Consider the following 20,754-nt stretch of genomic DNA (forward strand, 5'->3'; position numbering starts at 1 on the left):
TCTCTCTCTCTCTCTCTCTCTCTCTCTCTCTCTCTCTCTCTCTCTCTCTCTCTCTCTCTCTCAACCCCCCTCCCATTTTTCTTGCTTTCACTCTTCCTATTTGTAAAAAAAACTACCATTAGTGTCATTCTGACTTAGGTCTTTCATTTGGAATTAAGTACTTAATTCCAAACTCTTGAATATTCAGTCCAACCATAATTTTTACCCTTTACATAGGAATACCAATTAGAAATCTATTGCAATAGCTGTGTAAGAGGTGATAAGGACTTAATTGAGGGTGATATCCAAGAGAATACAGAGAAGGGGATGGATATGAGAGATGATATAAAGGTACAATTAAAAAAAATTAGAAATGATTGGATATGGAAGGGGAAGAACAGTAAAGAATCAAAAGGACAAGTTTGAGGCTAAAAGTCTGGGTGAATGGGAAAATGCTGGTGGCCTTGAAAGAAATAGGAAATTTTAAAGTAATGTATTTGGAAGAGGATACAATTAATGACATTTTGGACACCTGAATACGAGATGCCTAAAAGAAGGTAGCTGCTGCTATTATTCTCATTTACAATCAAAGAAATTAAAGCAAACAGAGGTTAGGGACTCACCAGGATCACACTACTAGTAAATGTCTTAGTTTCTTTATTTCAGTTTTTTCTGACCCCAGGCCCAGTAGCTCTATGCACTTTAGCATCACTAGCTGTTTCATATAGGTAGGAAGCAGAGCAGGAAAAAGCAATGACACAAAAGCCAAGGGAGGTGTGTCAAAATGATCAAAAGCTTCAGAGACTAAGAAGAATGAAGAATTTTATAGAAAAGTCACATGACCTACTGCAATAGTAATAGTAACAATGAAAAAACAACTGAGATAGTTTTTTTCTATACACTTTTGATTAGAAACTAGCAATGTAGAGAAAGCAAGAAACATACAAAGTTGAGATTTCTTCATTCTTATTTCTCAGTTTTCCCAAAGCAAAGATGGGAGAAATGGCCTAGCATGAAAAATGTACTAGTTCTTTTGTAGGAAAGAAACTAAATTCTAAGAAGTCAAATTATTACTACCTTGCCACACCTCCATAATCTAAACCTTCTTCTCCTGGAAAAATCACCCACAAACGTCTTCGAAGATCCTGGGGATTGAAACTCATTATCTAGGGGGAAAAAAAAGAATAATATCATTAAAAGACTCTTAAAGCATTATATAAATATTATTATTCGGGAAGTATTATCTTCCTAATAAATTCCTATTGACTTTAAGAGCTGATAAGAATAGTATTTATGTACTTACAAGTGTTTGCACACACACACACAAAGGGTGAGTATACAAATGTGCTTTTTAATGAATCTGCTAGTATATAACTTGTCTAGCCAGTTTAGTTGATTAGAACATGACTATTGTATCTATTGTAACCAAGATCATAGATTCAATTCCTTACAAGCACTAGCTAGAGGTGGCCAGTTCTACAGCCACAGACTGCATCCTAAAACTAGATGTATGCTTACTTTCATCCAAATTCTATCATTATTGCAAAAATAGCTCAAGTGATATATATATCAAGGACCAATTACTCCTAAAATATGAAATACAACACTTAATATTAAATCACAGTGGGCACAGTATCAATCCCTGAGCCTTAATTTCTTCATCTGTAAAAAAGTCAGTTGTACTACTTTCTTAAATTTGGTTTGTAAAATAGTAATAGTTCTTGGATAAAAATAAAATCTCATTTTCTCTTACAAAAATGATTATTTCAGGAATTGAGGTTGTAGGTGAGTATGTCTATAGCTTATGAAATACTAAAAATACAATTTTAAAAATCAGAGTAGATTAAAAGAAAACTTATCCAAAGAAAACTTATCTATTCCCAGACCCTCTAATAGGTCAGAAAAAAAAGAATATTAATCAAATACAAAACCATATCAAAATCAAATTAAGAAAACTAAATGTTAAGAACAATTAGAAAAGAAGCTAAGAATGTAACAGAAAGTAACTGTAGGCTCTAAAAATAGTCTTAGTGAATAGTCAATTGGACAAGGGTATAAAATGTGAGAGATGTCTTAAAAATTAAAAAGAGATTAAAGTTAACATTAATGTGTCTAATAGCTTTTTAAAAATTCACAAATATGCTCTTCTTACATAATTTCTTTCAACAAGCAGTTACATGTGTGACCCTGGGCAAATCACTTGACCTCCATTGCCCACCCTTACCACTCTTCCACCTAGGAGCCAATACACATAAGTTAAGGGATTAAAAAAAAATAAATAAATAAAATAAAAAACCAAGCAGTTACAATATAGTAACAAAATGAAACCTAATTTGTCCAGGTTATCATTTATACTAAGCTACCAAAAAATTCTAATGGTAATTTTGGTGCCAAATTTGTCACCTTTGCACTCTTAATGAACGATGACATAACAATGATTACTAGTTCTTCTCTGATTTTCTAAAAAATCATAGAGGCATTTTATTCCTTCTGTCCTATGTTGCTACAATTAATCTTCAAGTTTCCAAGAAATGTTATTACAAATAAGCTAGCCAAGAAAAGCTGATTACCCAAATGACCATAAGCAGAAAATGGAGGTAAGGGGAAAATGAAATGTTGCTGTGCCTCATGGCAATTTCACTGGATTTAAGTTAAGTTTTATACTCCTTGGAAACTCAATGTTCATCATAAACTTGGGAGAATCAGGATAAGCAGCTGCTATCACTGAGGTCACTCCAATGACAAACCCAAATGGTCAGAATTCTAACTACAGAAGAGAGAGGGAGAGAAAAGGGGGGAGGGGGGAAGGTGAAGGCAGAGAGAGAGAAAGAGACAGAAGCTGTTCCTATGCATGAATCCTGTATCTAGGTATTTAACGACGCACCGCGATACCTGCTGAAAGGAATCTTCAAACAAAGTTTTTCTTGTCACTGTAATCTTGATGTGCTGTGGCATAGCCAGTTGCTGAAATATAAGTGATTCAAGGAAAATACTTAAAGCCATTCTCAAAAAATAGAGGCAAATTTTACATTCAAGACTACACAAAGAAAAAAGTGATTTATGTATGAATTTAAATTTATTTTTTACATGTTTAATCAAATATTTAAAAATATCAATGAGAATTAAACATATAGTACATATGTAAGAAACATAAGCAAGTAAAACTTTAAAAGTTACAGTTTTTTGTAATAACATATTGCCTAATTTTGTGTTCTAAATGCTAATTCTGATAATTTATGTTCCTAGCAGTTACTTTTATTTTGACTAATTATCTTTAGATAATTAATTAATTTAGATAATTTAAGTTAATCATATGAATTCTAGAACATAAGAATCTAAGTGATAACCACTAAAGCAGTGGTCATCATAGTAAAATGTTAATTGTTAAATTCATTTTGCTACAAAGAATAAATCAATCGAAATAACAACACTGAATTTGACATAAAGAATAAATTATCTAAACTTATTCATTTGTCAATCATTCTAGTTAAGGAATTTAGTTTAGACTAGTGATGGGCAAACTATTCCCCACGGGCCAGATCCAGGCCAAAATTTGCCCATCACAGCCTTAAGCAATTCCCTAATCACTACATCACTACTACAGTTTAGACAGAATGTAACATTAGAATATGAGCTTATAAAGTAAACACAGTGTCATCTTGGTGACTTGATACATTCTGAAGACCTTTAGAAAACTATTATAAAAATCAACTTATCAGCCAGTTTTCGACCAAAGGCCTGAACAATTGTCCTTTATCTTTATTTAGAAAGGGCTTTAGACTCTTCTAAATGTGTTCATGTGTAAAGTCATGCATACAGTTTCCCAAGCCTTATTGGGCCAGATTCTCTACCAGCTGATGAGGGTTTTCTGTTCTACAAAATTATCACATTGTGTAAAGCATGTAGTGTATCTATAACTATTTTCTAATAAAAGTAAATACTACCATATATAACAAAATACTAAAATATTCTGAGTACTTAACCTAATAAAAATATAACCTATTCACACTAATTGTGCTTTTTATTTTATTCTATTTATTTATTTTTTTGAAGCCCTTACCTTCCGTCTTGGAGTCAATACTGTGTACTGGCTCCAAGGCAGAAGAATGGTAAGAGTAGGCAATGGGGGTCAAGTGACTTGCCCAGGGTCACACAGCTAGAAAGTGTCTGAGGCCAGATTTGAACCTAGGACCTCCCGTCTCTAGGCCTGGCTCTCAATCCACTGAGCTACCTAGATGCCCCCTAATTGTGCTTTTTAGACAAGACAGTATATAATATGATAATATGTACAGTATTCAATTTAGAACTTTATTATGTAAATATAATACTATTGTTGACTATAATCTTGTCCTCTACTAATTGCATACTTTATCTTGTAAACTCAATTGCATACTTTATCTTGTAAACTCAACAATAAGTTTCGTGATGGGCCACAATTTCAATTTCTACTACACCCAATAACAGCAAGCACAAACATTATTAGAGTTCCATAAATACCTATGGATGGGCTAATACTGTAGGAAAGTTAAATTTGTAATGAAAAAGAGAATAGCACATTCAATTCTGCTACTAGATTTCTTAAGGCTCCTGACAATCATTGACATGGTGATTAGCACGCATGCTCTAAACCAGTAATTCCCAAAGGGTGCTGCAGCGATCCAGGGGAGCATTGATGGCCACACTTTTTTTGTATTACATTCTATTCTGAGTTCAATAAATAGTTTCATAATTTCTGGGCACTAAGTAATATTTTTTCTGGAAAGGGGGCAGTAGGCCAAAAAAGTTTGGAAACCACTGCTCTAAACTAATGGCAAATATGAAAAGGGCTGGTGAAAAAAAAAAAAAAAACCTTTGTGGACCTTAAAATGCTAGTGATGATGATGATGATGATGATGATGATGATGATGAATGTTTCTGAAGGTCCTAGGATTTGATGGAACCAATTTTCAAAAGGCTGACCTGGTAATGTGAAAAAATGCTAATGTATGCATTTACTCAAATACTATCCCAGATATCATTTTGATTATTAAGAAATAAGAAGGGGTATCAAATTGGGATGGAAATCTCTTCCATAAGGTTAAAGAGTCTACCAAATCCTTGTATTCCCATCTTCCTATATAACTATTACTTAACTGCTTAACTATAGACAGATTAAAAACAGCTATAAATACAGAAACATTTTATGATACTGACCTGACACCAGAAACGGAAATAATGAACCTTTGCTTTAAAATCTCTAACATAGGCTATTTGGGGCCCATTGTCTCTGAGAACAGAAAAAAAAAAGAATTAAGAACAAATTATTCCTGTCAATATACCTTTTTATTTTGAAACAGAACAAAATTTACTATTTAATAGTTGCAAAAATATATACAGTTTAATGGCTAACTACATGAGCTAGTGTTCAAACTAGACATGTCACACTAAGAAAACCACGAATATCCTACCTCTAACCCATCTTTTTTTTTTTTTTAAATAACCCTTAACTTCTGTGTATTGACTTATAGGTGGAAGAGTGGTAAGGGTAGGCAATGGGGGTCAAGTGACTTGCCCAGGGTCACACAGCTGGGAAGTGGCTGAGGCCAGATTTGAACCTAGGACCTCCCGTCTCTAGGCCTGGCTCTCAATCCACTGAGCTACCCAGCTGCCCTAACCCATCTTTCTTAATAAAAGCTTTTCTGATTCTATTCCAAAAGCTGAGTTATACTTCTAGGCAAGCAATACAGAGAAAATAAGATAAAAATGAAAAGAGACTGAGAAAAAAAAAGAATAGAAATCAGAGAACTTGGATTTCATTTGTTGAGTAGTAAGATGAAAATTATTTCTTTAGAGTAACATGCAATACTTTGTTTGGCAGACAGTAGACAGTAGGTAAAGACTTTAGGATACAGTGTTTAAAAAAACAGATATAAATACTAAATAGTAAGAAAAAGGCTAGGATGTAGTTTCACTAAGAAATAAAACTTCTATCCCTTGGTCATCAAGAATTGTGAAACAAAAACAAATGAGGAAAACTATTTTTAACTCCAACATGTTATTGAAGGAGCTTAATGTTAATCAGTAAATTTTAGAATGCTTACAGAGCAGATTTTCCAGTTCGAGGATCTATATATGTTGTTGTTCTCCTATTGTGATCCACAAAATATGGAATCCCATCCACTGTAAATCTCATTTCCCAGCCTTCTGGTAAAGGCTTCTCATTTAATTGACTGAAAAAGATGAAAATACAAAACCAGTTAGACAGCACTAATGCTGGATAGTTGCCAAGTGCAAAGACTAGAAACAAGAACAAATGCAAGGAAAACCCTTCTAGAATGCTGACTATAAGTTGTAGCATTTCTGTGACTGTCTTCTTTTATGATCTGGTAATACCAACAAACAAGTTTACCTAACAAATTTGAGCATTTGGACTTTTACAAGTCCACTATAATGAATAGAGAATTACTTAAGACTGCCTAGTGGTATTTACAGTTTTGTCTTTAAAAAGAGCATTTTGCTAATGCTGTCACTGTTGCAGGTGTGATTTTTTTACATGGGCTAATACACATTTCTCTGATGTACTTCATTACGCCTTATTCTTCTTTTTTTCTTAGAAGCATAAACGAATGTCTTATTTTGCCTAAATTTTTATATATATAATATATATAAATAGATTGCTCATACATGAAAAATAATTCCAAGTGCTGTATCAATCAACAAGCACTTATTAAACACCTACTCTGTACACTGTGCTAACTGCTGGGAATACAAAGAAATGTAAAAGACAGTTCCTGCTCTTAAGGGGTTCATAGTTTAATAGGAGGGCACAGGGTGGGCAAAGAAACATATAGGACAAGTTGGAGATAATCAAGAGAGGAAACACACTATCATTAAAATGAGCCTGGAAAAGGTTTCTTCCATAAGGTAGGATTTTAACTGGCAAAAAAAAGGAAGACTAACCCTAGACCAGTGATGGGGAACCTTTTAGAGACTGAATGCCCAAACTACAACTCTCATGCTGCATGCGAACCCCCTGTCTTACCCCAGACAGGGGAAGGAGGAAGCGCTGTTTGGCAGATGGTTTGAAAAATGTCCTCAGGAACACATGGAGAGGGGGGAAGAGAGCAGCCTCCTCTAGCATGTGTGCCATAGGTTCACCAACATGGCCTCAGACCATGGGTTCTTAAGTGTTGTAAACTTTTCTTAGCATTCTGATAAGTGTATTTCAATATAATTAATTTCTTTTGTAATCTATGGATTTTACTTTATGCATTTAAAAACTTTATTCTGGGAAGGAGCCTATAGGCTTCACCAGATTGCCAAAGGTTCCACAATGCAAAAGCAAAAGCCAAAAAAAAAAAAAAATTTAAAAAAAATATATAAAAATAAAAAGAACTCCAACTAGACCAGTGATGGGCAACCTTTTGAGCTTGGTGTGCCAAAATTCGCCAAAAAAAACTGAGCATAACTCGGGTGGTATGTCACTTCAAGAAAAAACACCATAAGTTCACGATATTTATAGTTTAACAAAAACATATAATTGTAAAATATAACTGTATTTAATAAACCAAAATAGGTAAATTAATATAGGCAGAATTGTCATCTATAGTGCACAGAGTGTCTACATTACACTACAGCAAATGTTACATCCTTGACAAGCTGCCCCATGCTTCTCTGTATGCAGCCACATGTGGCCATGTGTCACTGAAAATGACTACTCGTGTCAGTGCTGATATGTATGTCATACGTTTGCCATCACCAAACTAGACTATAAAATTCTCTAAGCAAGGGGGTTATTTAAAATATCTCTTTGTATCCTAAACAGGTTATATACTGAGAAGAATCACCTCCCCTTCTCCTCATACAACCTTTCTCTATTATCTCCTCCTTAACTCCAGTCCCTGATGATGAGATAATGAGATGATGAGGCTCATCTCTTTGTCATCGCCAACCCTTCCCTTTCCATTACCCTTGGATCCCATCCCTTTCTGTCTTATCTAACAAATAGCCCCTACTATCATCTCCCTTCTTCCTTCAATTTTTAATTTATCTACTGGATCTTTCCCTACTGACCACAAATATGTCCGAGTCTCTGTTAATGTTTAAAAAAAAAAATCTCCCTGAAGCCTACCTTCCCTAATAGCTGTCAACCTATATCTCACTCTCCTCCTTCCTCACCTAAATTCCTTGAAAGACTCTTGGTGTCTCCACACCTTTTCATTCTTCTGAACACTGTGGAATCTGGCTTTCAATGTTCATTCATCAGCAGAAAATACTTTCTCTAAAATAATCATTGATATTTTAATTGCCAAATCAGTCAAATGCTTTTTTCTCAGTCCCAACCCTTCTTGACTTCTCTGTAGCATTTGACACCACTGACCATTTTCCTCTCCTATATCCTAGGCTTTCATGACTTGGATTCTCCTAAATCATTCTAATTAAATGTTCATCCATCCATAACCACTAACTGAGGATGTTTCCCCACAGATTTGTCCTGGGTTTTCTTCTTTATTCTCTCTATACTAACTCACTTAGTGATCTCTTCAACAACCATGGGTACCATTATCATCTCCATGCCAATGATTCCTAAATTTGTACATCTAGTCCAAGTACATCTTTTATTTGAGCTGAACTCCTATATCACAAATGCTGGAAATTTCAAGTGAAGTGACTTGTGAGGAATAGCTCAACATCAATAAATTTAAAGAGTGCATTATCTTTCTCTCCAAACCCAACCCTCTTCTGAAGTTCTCTATTACTGACAAGGGCACTACCATCCTTCTGCTCACCAAGATGGGAAACTTCAGTGTCATCCTCAATACTTCATTCTCAATCATCTCATAGATGCAATATGTTGCCAAATCTTGTCTTTTCTATCTCCACAATATCTCTTGCATACATATCCTTATTTCCATATACTCAGCCATCACTCCACTTCAAGCTCTCATTCTTTCTCTCACTTCAACAACTGCAATAGCCTTCTACTTGGTGGCCTTGCCTCAAGTTATTCTACTTTCCAAATCATTTTCCACAGAGCTGGGAAAGTGCTTTTCCTAAAGTATAGTTCTGAACATGTCACTCCACAACTCAATCAACTCTAGTGGCTCCTAATTACCTCCAAGACCAAATATGAAGTCTGTTGCTGGCACTAAAAGTATTTCACAAGAAAAAAACAACCCACAAACCTTTGTACAAAGTTTCTCTGATAAAACTCTTATTTTCTTGAGGACTCAGCACAGTGCCTGACATAGTAGACATGTAATAAATATTTATTAATTGATTATAGATTGATTCCTAAAATATACAAGGAACTGAGTCAAATTTATAAGAATATGAGCCATTCTCCAATTAACAAATGGTCAGTTTGAAACTGTGCCCCCAAAGCTATTAAACTGTGTATGTCTTCTCACCTAGTGGCAATACTGCCACTAGGGTCTTTAGATCAAAGAAAGAGGAAAAGGACCTGTATATACAAAAATACTTATAGTAACTCTTTCTATGACAATAAAGAATTGGAAATTAAGGGGATGCCCAAGAATTAAGGAATGGCTGAACCAGTTACGGCAGTGATTCCCAAAGTTGGTGCCACCGCCCCCTGGTGGGTGCTGCAGTGATCCAGAGGAGTGGAGATGGCCACAGGTGCATTTATCTTTCCTATTAATTGCTATTAAAATTAAAAAAAATTAACTTCCAGGGGTGCTAAGTAATATTTTTTTTTCTGGAAAGGGGGCAGTAGGCCAAAAAACTTTGGGAACCACTGAGTTACGGCATACAAATGTGATGAAATATTATAGTGGTTTAAGAAATGATAAAAAGGATGGTTTCAGAAAAATTTGAGAAAATTTATATGAAATAATGCAAAACAAAGTGAGCAGAATCAGAAGAACATTTTATACAATAGCAATGCTGTAATCAACTCTGAAAGATTTAGTAACTGACCAAACACAATGACCAACGACAATTCCAAAAGAATCATGAAGAAACATGCTACTGATAGAGATAAAACACAGATTGAAGCACCTTTTTTTCTTGCTTTTGCACACATGTGTGTGTAGGGGAATATGGCTAATGTGGAAATTTATTTTGCATGACTATACATATTTGTAATGAGTTTTATTTTTCTTGATTTCTCAGTAGGTAGGGAAAGGGAAGAAATATGAAACGGAAAATGAAAAAAAATCTTGATATCCTAGCCCTTTCACACATTTTCATTCTTCTTCCACTTTAATACCCCTCTACTCATTCTACTATGGTCTAATAACAATGGAATAATTTTTACTCCTAAAATAACAACTCTTATATCTGTGCCTTTTGCACTAGCTATCCTCCATGTCTGGAATGCTTTCTTGCCTAACTTCTACCTCTTGGAATCCTCAGTTTCCTTTAAGACTCAGCTAAAGTATCATCTCCTGCAGAAGATCTTTCTCAATCTCCCCAACTTTCAGTGCCTTCCTCTATACTCTGTTTGATTCTTCTATCTATCTCTTTATATATATGCTGACTCTCCCATTAGGACGTAAGTGATGTGGGCTAAAATATCCCATAAACCCTACCAAATAGCTGTAAACAATCAAAAGAACATGGAAACAATACCTAGTTGATTACTATGGGGCTACCTTTCAAAGAAAACATATGAGTTGCTTAGATTCACAATTATGTCTTTAGCTATGATCTAGGTTCTTATAGGGGTTTCTAAATAGCATGTATAAGTGGTTCACTTTCCCAGACACAAAGGACTAGGTTAAAACAATGCTCAATTTCCACACTCACTGCTTTCCTTAGTCTGTGTAGAAAAGATATGAATGAAAGTTACCCTGTTAATATATCATTAGCATATCAAGTACACTGTGGTTTGCTCCCTCCCCCTGAAGGGGCAAAAAGAGTGAATCATGGGTAAAGCCACACAGACCAAAGTAGATCATGGGTAAAATGACATCAGTTCCGTGGAAATGATAGGGCAACATCTACCCAAACAAATTACTCCTTCCTTAATAACTAATCAAGATAAAAAGCATTCCTGAAAACCCCTTACCCACCTCTTTTTACCTTACCTCCTTACCTTACTTACTTGCTTCTTCTTTTACTAGCTATTCATTCGCTATATTATCTATAATAAAGCTTGTTCCCTTACCATGCAGTCTGTTTGAGCTGTCAAATCAATTCTTTGGACAAGACCCTAATAGCTTTGCTCATATCATAAGCACCTTGAAGGCAGGAACTGACCTTGCCTTTATTTTTTTTTTATCATCACAATACTATATACATAATAGGTACCAAATAAATGCCTGATTTTTAAATAAAATATTAATTCTGACCAAGACTCAGTGATTCTACTGTACTTTACCCTAAAGAACATGTGAGGTTTGGACTATTGGAGAAAGCAATAGCTTCAGTGGACCTGAGTTTGAATCCTAAGTTCTTTCATTTACTATTTGTGTGACCATAGACATGTCTGAATCCCTCTTTCTTTTTCTCTTCTGTAAAATGAAGGGCTTAATTAGATTACCTATAAAGTCCTCCTAGCTTGAAACAGAGGCTCATTAAACATTGTGAATGCAAAATGAAAAGGGCTTTGTAAATGTTTCTGTCAAATCAGGCTGCTCAGTCAACATGGCCTGTTATATTTATCTTAGCAAATGCTGACTAGAACATGGACATAGTTGTCTAGAAGCAAAGGTTTCATTAGTATTCAATTAAGATGGGATTTTAATTTTAATTCCAAAACCCCTTAAAAGCAGCCAAAGATGAACAAAAAAGAACACTATTAAGATTATGCCTTTTGGAGGACTATACCAATGATTTTAATGTTGTATTATTATTAGGCACTTAATTCTTTTTTTTTTTTTTTTAAACCCTTACCTTCCATCTTGGAGTCGATAACTATGTATTGGCTCCAAGCCAGGAGTGGTAAGGGCTAGGCAATGGGGATTAAGTGACTTGCCCAGGGTCACACAGCTGGGAAGTGTCTGAAGACAGATTTGAACCTAGGACCTCCCAGTCTCTAGGCCTGGCTCTCAATCCACTGAGCTACCCAGCTGCCCCCAGGCACTTAATTCTTATTGAATTCAACTTAATTGCACAAAATCATTGCAATCTCTGTATAGTTCCTAGTAATTTCTTCTACCAGTGTATATTAGCATCTTCTCTGCAACTTAAGGCCTTGGAGATCTGCTGGGAGAGTTGAGAAGTTAAGTGACTGTGTTATATTATAGAAAGGCAGTTTGATAAATTCCAAAACTTAAGTATAACAAAATTTCATCCGATTTATTCAAAACTCTGAAATTCCCTTCTTGAGTCCCCCAGCTGCTCTTTTGCCTCTCTCATTATACTCTTCTTTGATTGTAGGTGTAGTTCTGGCCAGAATTTGAGTCCTTCCATGCTCCTCTCTTTTTCTAGTCAGTCTATCACAACTGTTCAAACCTAACTTTCCTGCCTTCATGGAACCAACCCCTTTTGAATCCTTCAGCTAGTTGACCCTGGGCTGCTGAATAGTACTGGAAGAAATCACATAACAACTAGAACCAATTATCTCAATCCAGCCCTTCTAGTTTCATGACACCCTTGTTATTTATCTCTGCTTTACACTCCACAGTGGCTGTTCCAAATATTCTCTAGGTCAGCAATGTCATCATAGTAATACTGTTAGTAGCAAATGATCTCGTTTCCTACTTCACTGAGGAAATAAAGGCCATTCATGATAAGCACTAGCTCATCTCTTCTTCACACTAATCTCTTTTCTTCTAGCCTCTTGTACTTTACTCCGGTCTCTCAGATTATATTTGCCCTTCTCCTTATTAAGTTAACATTAAGGCCTTTCCCTGGGCCCTTGACCTCAACTTTCTCTTATACCCTTTCCAGGAGCTTCCTTGCAATGTTTCTTTTTTACCTGACTGAACTTGGTGTGATCAGTGATAAAACAACTAGAAATGTCCCTGGCTTAATCTTAGTTCTAGCCCAAAGTTCCCTAGGACTCCTATGTCCACTGCTTCCTGTTGTTCCACGGTGAGCAGAAAAACATGGGCCCCAAAGAAGTTTGTGAATCTATCCAGCTCTCAACCACTGGCCCTTTTCCTGCTGTCCTCAAATCTCGTGACCAGAGGGGCCAAGATTATGGGATCCTGGGAATAGAAAAGGCTAGGGAACCCTATAGCAGTTGAGAACCGGCAGGATGAGGGTTTGAGGCTGGGAATTTCTGCTGAGAGTAGTGGAAAAGGACTTTAGCAATCAAGTGCTATCCTTTTATTGTACAAGTGTAGAAAATAAGATCAAGTTAATGGCAAAACTTGCTTTGAGGTACTTAATAAATGCTTATTTCTTCCTTGTCTCCCCACCCGCCCCATGATGCATACCTTAGTGGTTCTTCAAAATTCTGATACAGAATTCAAAACTTTATTCATTTGAGACAAACAAATTAAAAATACATCAGTAATTGAAAGTTCTTACCCCTGACTTCTGGGATCTTCCCACTGTGTAATACGTGTGTTGTGATTGACAAAATACACTCTGCCATTACTATCTGTTCGCTTTTCTAAAAGAAAACAAAATTGAAATTATTTTAAAACAGCCTTATATTTCCCACTAAAATAATACAAAGAAAAAGCTTTTATGTAGTCAACTACATTCGTTTCTCAATTTACAACATTGGAATTAAATTCACATTTAATTATTATGTCCAACTTCTAAAACTTACTTCTGTAAAAATGTTATTTCTATTCACCTAAATTTATAAAATTAAGAAATTTAACATGATATCTTGTAGATAATAGAAAGCATGTGAAGTATTCCTGAAATATTTCTTTTAATTCTATAGAAAATCTCAAATAAAATATTTATATGATTATTTATAAATAGTTTTCATTATTTTAAGTAGAATATATGATTTTTAATTCGGAGGGGCCAAAAATTATCAATGCAATTATTTTATGCATACCTAATAAATAAATCCAAAAGAATATTATAAGCAGTTCAAGCAAATTTCTTTGGAGATTCATAACATTTTTTACTGAAAGTTGTTAGAGGACTAAATATACTTGGGATACACTAGCATATGGGATCAGCCAATTTATATATTGTTTATTATCTAAGGATTGACTCAGCTAAGCTCATGGAAGTTCAACATCAACAGTAACTATCAGATAATTTTTTTTTTAACTACAACAAATCATGAAACTAACCACAATGTAGTCCCTTTGGATCAATAGGTATGGGTTTCTATGTCAAGAAGGGCAGCTAGGTGTCTCAGGAGATAGAGAACCAGGCCTAGAGACAGGAGGTCCTGGATTAAAATTTGACCTTAAGAGACTTCATAGCTGTGTGACTTCTTGGCAAGTCACTTAACTACAATTGCCTAGCTCTTACCACTCATTTGCCTTAGACACCAAACTATTATCAATTCTAAGACATAAGGTAAGGGTTAAAAAAAATCCATATCAAGTCAAAATTTACCCTTAGAAATCCTTTAAATTAACCATAAATTAGTACAATACAAATCTTTATACATTTATTGTTGGAAAGGGCTTATGAGAAGTCAGCAAGTATTTATTAAGTGCCTACTATGTGCAGTACTAAATGCTCAGGATACAAAAAAAGGCTAAAAAAAAAAAGTCCCTATTCTCAAAGAGCTCATATTCTAATGAGGAATACAATAAGCAAACAACTTATTTAAATAAAATATATTCAGGATAAACTGGAGATAATCTCAAAATTAAGGAAAAAAGATAAAGAAGAACTAGGAAGAGCTAGGAAAAACTTTTCATACATGTTGGGACTTCTTTAACCTTGAAGAAAGCTAAAGAAACCATGAGAAGGAGAGATTAAGGACATGAAGGACAGTGGAAATTCTTTGAGCCAGGAGATAGGAGGGTCATTTGGAGGAACAGCAAAGCAGTCAGAGTCACTAGACTGCAGAATATGGGAGAGGTATTGAAGGGAATAAAGTGTAAGATTGGAAATGTCGAAAGGGTTCAGGTTTTAAAAGGCTCTGAATTCCAAACGGAGGATTTTAAAATTCCAACTCAGAGACCATAGGAAATCATTGGAATTTACAGCATAGTGGGGGATAGGAGGTAACAGAGTCAGGGGAGAAGCTTGAGGCAGGAATGTCGATGAAAAGACTATATTGTGATAATCCAGACATAAGGACTTCTCCTAGGGAGGTGGCAGCATCAGAGGAAAGGGGACATTTATGAGAGATGTAATAAAGTCTTGTTATACAAAAGACTTGGCCACTGACTGAAATATAGAGTGAGGAGTCAAATATGACACCTAAATTTCCAAGCCCGGGTGATTGAAAGGATAGTTTTTCCCTTGACAGTTTCTTTAAGATAGGAGTTCTTAATCTAAGGGGTTTGTGAATAGTTTTCAGGGGGATGACCATAAACTTGGATGGGGGGAGGGGTGGTGGAATCACATCTCTCTTTCCAATAATTTGGTTCCTTTAAAATTCTATTTTGGTTTATTGTGTCTATTTTATTTTTTATTTTTTTAAACCCTTAACTTCTGTTATTGGCTTCTAGGTGGAAGAGTGGTAAGGGTGGGCAATAGGGGTCAAGTGACTTGCCCAGGGTCACACAGCTGGGAAGTGTCTGAGGCTGGATTTGATCCTAGGACCTCCCATCTCTAGGCCTGACTCTCAATCCACTGAGCTACCCAGCTGTGCCCCTGTCTATTTTATTTAATGTATTTCTGAGGAGGGGGCCTTGGGCTTCACCAGACTGCCAAAAAGATTGATGATACACAAAAGGTTAAGAATGCCAGCTTTAAAAAAAGGTAGTCTCGGAGCAGATCCAGGAGAACATTGTACACAGAGACTGATACACTATGGTACAACTGAACATAATGGACTTCTCTACTAGAAGCAATGCAGGAATCCGGAGCAAGGCTGAGGGACTTATGAGAAAGAAAACTAGTCACTCTCAGAGGAAGAACTGTGGGAGGAGAAACACAATAGAAAAACAACTTCTTGATCACATGGGCTGATGGGGATATTATCGAGGATGTAGACACTAAACAATAACTCTAGTCCAACTATCAATAATATGGAATTAGGTCTTGATCAATGATACATATAAAACCCAGTGGAACTGTGCGTCGTATAAGGAGGTTTAGGGGGGTTTGGGGAAGAGGGAAAGAAAATGAAATATGTAACTATGGGAAAATATTCAAAATAAAAATAATATAAAAACAAATAAATGAATAAATAAATAAATGAATGAACAAACAAATAAATAAATAAATGAAGGTAGTCTCTATTAGATAGAAGTATCTAGGTGGCTGCTATGGAAACAAGTGAGTATAAATTTTACTTTTCACAGCAACCAGAAGAAAGGCAGGAACTAAGCCTTCTATTCAAAAAGAATCAGAAAAAATATTAAAAAATTATTTTTTAAAAAAGAGGAGACAGAGACAACAAGAATCATGTAACTATGGAAAAAGAATGAGACAAAAATGGGTAAAAATTTAGCTGGTGGGAAAATGGATAAGGAGGGGGGAAAAAAAAACCATGTTCTTATAATTGAGAGAATCACACTACTATGTAACAGTTTTTTTTCCTACTTTATTCATAAGATAAAAGACAAAAGCAAGTCCAAGGGAGTACTTCAGGGGCCTTCTGATTGACCACAAATACTAGGAAGGTGATCATCTAAGACCATCCTTCTAATATGCTTTATACTAGATTAATCAGAAAGAATAAAAGATCTGTAGATATGATGAAGAGGAGAGTGTAATTACACTTAACATGGCATGATATCTACATATTACAGGACATCAAGAGAGGAAACTGTAAATTCAAACCTCAGCCTCATTCCACATTACCAGTATAACTTCACTAAGTGTAAAGGAAGATAAGACTTCCCTAAACTACTTAATAATTTTCTCAACTTTTTAAAGTTTAGCATATAGTTTAATTTACATAAATGTGCTAAATAAAACCCAACACCTTACTTTAGAATTGATACTAAGTATTGGTTCAAAGAAAGAAGGGGTGGTAAGGGCATTAAGTGACTTGCCCAAAGTCACACATCTAGGAAGTATCTTAGTATTGAGAAATGACAGGAATGGAAGTAAAAGCATTAATAAAGCATTTTCTAAAAGAATCATAATGTCTACAAGTGGTACTGTCAATTAGGATCCTATATTTCAGAACTGACTGCCCTGAAATCTAGATCCCCAGGGGAAAAAGAATGGAAGGCACACATCACAGAATCATGTGACAGCTTTTTGCCAGAGAAACAAGATGATCATATTATTTAGGAAACACTTCAATTATAAGGACAAACAGTCTAAAAATAAACAACTTGGAAAATGCCAAGAGGGTAAGATATTGATGCTATTAACACCTGAACAGTCTGAGCCTGGGGCTGGGTCAGCGTGTCAGGGGGTATTATCAGTTTTAGTAGAAGGGAGAAGGGAAGAGAAGGAAAGAGCCCCTGATTACTCAGAACAAGGGGAGGCAAATTGTCAAAGTCAAGCTAGTGAAATGTTAGGAAGCAGCACAGCTTAGCTTCCCTCCAGAGAGATCCAGAGAATGCACCACATCAAAAACTAACAAAGAAATCTGAAAAAGATCAAAAGAAGTGCTTTTTGTGTGACAGTGGAGTCTGGGACACATGAGGAACACTCTTCACAAAGTGCCATCGCACAGGAGGGAGGTACACTATCAGTGTACGTGGAGACTCTAGCCACAAACTAAGGCACCTCCAGCCCCATACTATACAGCCATGATAGGGACAGGTGGAAGCTACCAGCTTTGCTGCCTACTGCCTAGGTGCAGGTCAAAGATCCAGAGCAGACTAGGTAAAAGTCAGTATGGGGCAGTGCTCCAAATTGCGAGGCCTTGGCCCATGTATAGAGAAAGAAAACAGTTCAAAAACATCATCACAGTAGTAGGAGAGATCAGGCCCAGTGAGTAGAGCAGAATCTCAGTTCCAGCATCTAGCCTAGCTTGCTCAGAAATAACCAAAACACTAGACAAATTTCTCAACTGGCTTATAGGGGCTGAAGTCTAGCAAAAGATCGCTGCTCAGACTGAAACTTGCAGAGCTTATTGTGTCATTTGAAATCACTTGGGATACTTGGAACTACATTTCCTGTGATCCCCAATGGGTTTCCTGTTTTGGATTATGTATTCAAGGTGAGGGACTGTTTTAAAATTAGGGGGAAGTGACTTGAACTTCCTCTTTAGCTACCTGAGCGTGCGGAGAAAGGAAAGGTAAATGGCTGAGGTGATGTTGGAATAAGTTTCTTACAGGCGTGTGGTCAATTTATCTCTATCAGCATGGCTTTTATTAAAATACTATTCTCCCTTTTGATCTTGGCCCTCATCATTTTTAATCATAACAGGAGGCAGCAATCAAACTTTCTCTGGATGAGACCCCTTTGGGACCACTGAAAGCTTTCTCCAACCAGTCTGTAAGATCCTGGAAAAATACAACACTCAAAATCCTAAGAAAGCAGCAACAAGGCAAGTCTAAACCTTTCTTCCAGAACTATGGCAGAACCTATTACTGTATCTTCAAGACAAAAGTCAGGAAGTAGGCTGAAAGAATAGACAAACAAACAAAAAAGAACCCGACCATGATAACCTATTATGGTAGTAGGGATGCTCAAAATACAAACACAGAATAAAATGACTCCAAAACATCTACAAGCATCAAAGAAAGACACCTCTGGCAATTTAATAAGAATTACTGGAAAAGATGAAGCAAGAGAGTTAAAAAAAAAGTCAAAAAAATCTTTTTATAAAGGGAAATTTATGAAAATTTATAAAATTTTTTAAAGGAATTTTTTGTGGGATCAACAAGCCTTGATGAACTTTTGTTTCTTTTTAAAAATTTTATTTTATTCCAATAACTTACACATAAGTTTTTCAGTTATATAATTCATGTTGTCTCTTCCCTCCCCTCTTCCCTCTTCTCTCCTGGAGCTGACAAGCAATTCCACTAGGTTATACATGTGTTATCACTCTACAGTATTCATTTTTATAAGACAATACTCTGACAAAACTAAAACCTAAAATCATATATCCAAACAAACAAGTGATTAAATCATGGTTTTTTTTTTTCTGCATTTCTACTCCAACAGCTTTTTCTCTAGAGGTGGACATCATTCTTTAAAAAAGAAATTTTAAAAGAACATCTGAGCAATATTGAAGAAAAGACCAAAGTTGGGCAGAAATCGAAGTTCGAATATTGCAGTTAAGAAAAAATAAAATAGTAAATCATTAACAATGATAACTGATTCGTTCTCCAGCTCATTTTATAGATGAGGAAACTGCAGCAGAGTTAAATGGTTTGCCATACACCTTTGTCTGAGACCATATTTGAACTTCCTGACTCCAGGCCCAGCGCTTTATTCATTGCACCATTTAGCTGTCCCTTCTAAATTTCTGCCAATATTTAAATATAAATACTGTTAAAAAAATTTTTTTCAAATGAAGAGCTGACTTTGCTCCCTCCAAACTTCCCATCAACTGAGAAAGTAAGAAAAACAAATACTCTATTATAAACATAGATGGCTTAAGCACATAAAATTCTAACACTGTCCATGCACAAAAAAAAAAAATCATATTGCAATTTGCACTCTATGTTTATCTCCTATCAGGAAGTGGACAGTTTGTTTCATCATAAGCCTTCTAAAACTGTCATTAGTCACTGATGTTCAGAGTTCTGTGAGAATTATTAATTCTGTATTTAATATTTGACTTTACTCTATATGTGGTTTTACTCTGTAACCAAAATTCTCTATTCTGCATAACAACCTTAGCAACTTCTTTGTCTCTGAATACAGAAACTCAAGAATTTGAAAGTCAGCCTCCCTCTCTGAAATTAGATGCAAAAGTTTAAGCTTTCCTACAACCACTGTTAAAGAAAAACTATTCAAAATTTAGAAGTTAAATGCTCTCATAAAACACTCTAACTCGGTTATATAGAAACAATTGGAAAAATATTAACCGTTCATGGGTAGGCTGAGCTAAATATAAAAAAGGGACAATTCTATCTAAATTAATTCACTTATTCAGTGCCATACCAATCAAATTAGCAAAAAATTCTTTTACAGAACTAGAAAAAATAATGAAAAAATTCATCTGAAAGAATATCAAGAGAATTAATGAGAAAAAATGTCAAGGAAGGTAGCCTAACAGTACCAGATTTCAAGCTGCATTATAAAGCAGTAATTGTAACAATAGTCTGGTACCCACCTTATACCTAACAGATTGGCCAATATGACAGTAAAGGAAAATAATAAATGTTGGAGGGGATGTGGTACAATTCGAACACTAATACATTACTGGTGGAGTTGTGAATTGATCCAACCATTCTGGAAGGCAATTTACCTAAATTATACCCAAAGGGCTTTAAAAGAATGCATGCCTTTTGATCCAGCAATAGATCTGTATCCTAAAGAAATTTTTTAAAAAATGGGTATGGATCTGTTCGTACAAAAATATTTAAAGCTGCACTCTTTGTGATAGTAAAAAGTTGGAAAATGAAGGGATGTCCCTTGATTGGGGAATGGCTGAATAAATTGTGGTATACGATGGTGATGGAATACTATTGTGCTGTAAGGTGTAAAGAACAGGAAAATTTCAGAAAGAGCTGAAAAGACCTACATGAATTGTTGCAAAGTGAAATAAGCAGAACCAGGAGACCATTATACATAGTTAACTGAAACACTGTGGGAAGATCAAATGTAACAGACTTGGCTAATATCAATACAATGATCCAGGACAATTCTGAGAGACTTGTGAGAAGGAACGCTATCTACCTCCAGAGAAAGAACTGTGGGAGTAGAAAT

The 20,754-nt window shown here is 35.5% G+C and overlaps 1 protein-coding gene across 1 annotated transcript in view; it reads right to left on the reverse strand.

The window, feature by feature from the left end:
* ITCH (itchy E3 ubiquitin protein ligase) overlaps positions 1-20,754 on the reverse strand; it is a 109,644-nt gene that overhangs the window by 27,099 nt on the left and 61,791 nt on the right. The window contains exons 11-15 of the mRNA XM_044664381.1: positions 13,402-13,486; positions 6,060-6,188; positions 5,173-5,245; positions 2,872-2,943; positions 1,057-1,145 (exon numbers count right to left, since the gene is read on the reverse strand). Coding sequence (XP_044520316.1) covers positions 1,057-1,145; positions 2,872-2,943; positions 5,173-5,245; positions 6,060-6,188; positions 13,402-13,486 — 448 coding nt within the window. The remainder of the gene's footprint in view (positions 1-1,056; positions 1,146-2,871; positions 2,944-5,172; positions 5,246-6,059; positions 6,189-13,401; positions 13,487-20,754) is intronic.

This window comes from Gracilinanus agilis, chromosome 2 (assembly GCF_016433145.1).
Source record: "Gracilinanus agilis isolate LMUSP501 chromosome 2, AgileGrace, whole genome shotgun sequence".
In the NCBI taxonomy this organism is placed as follows: Eukaryota; Metazoa; Chordata; class Mammalia; order Didelphimorphia; family Didelphidae; genus Gracilinanus; species Gracilinanus agilis.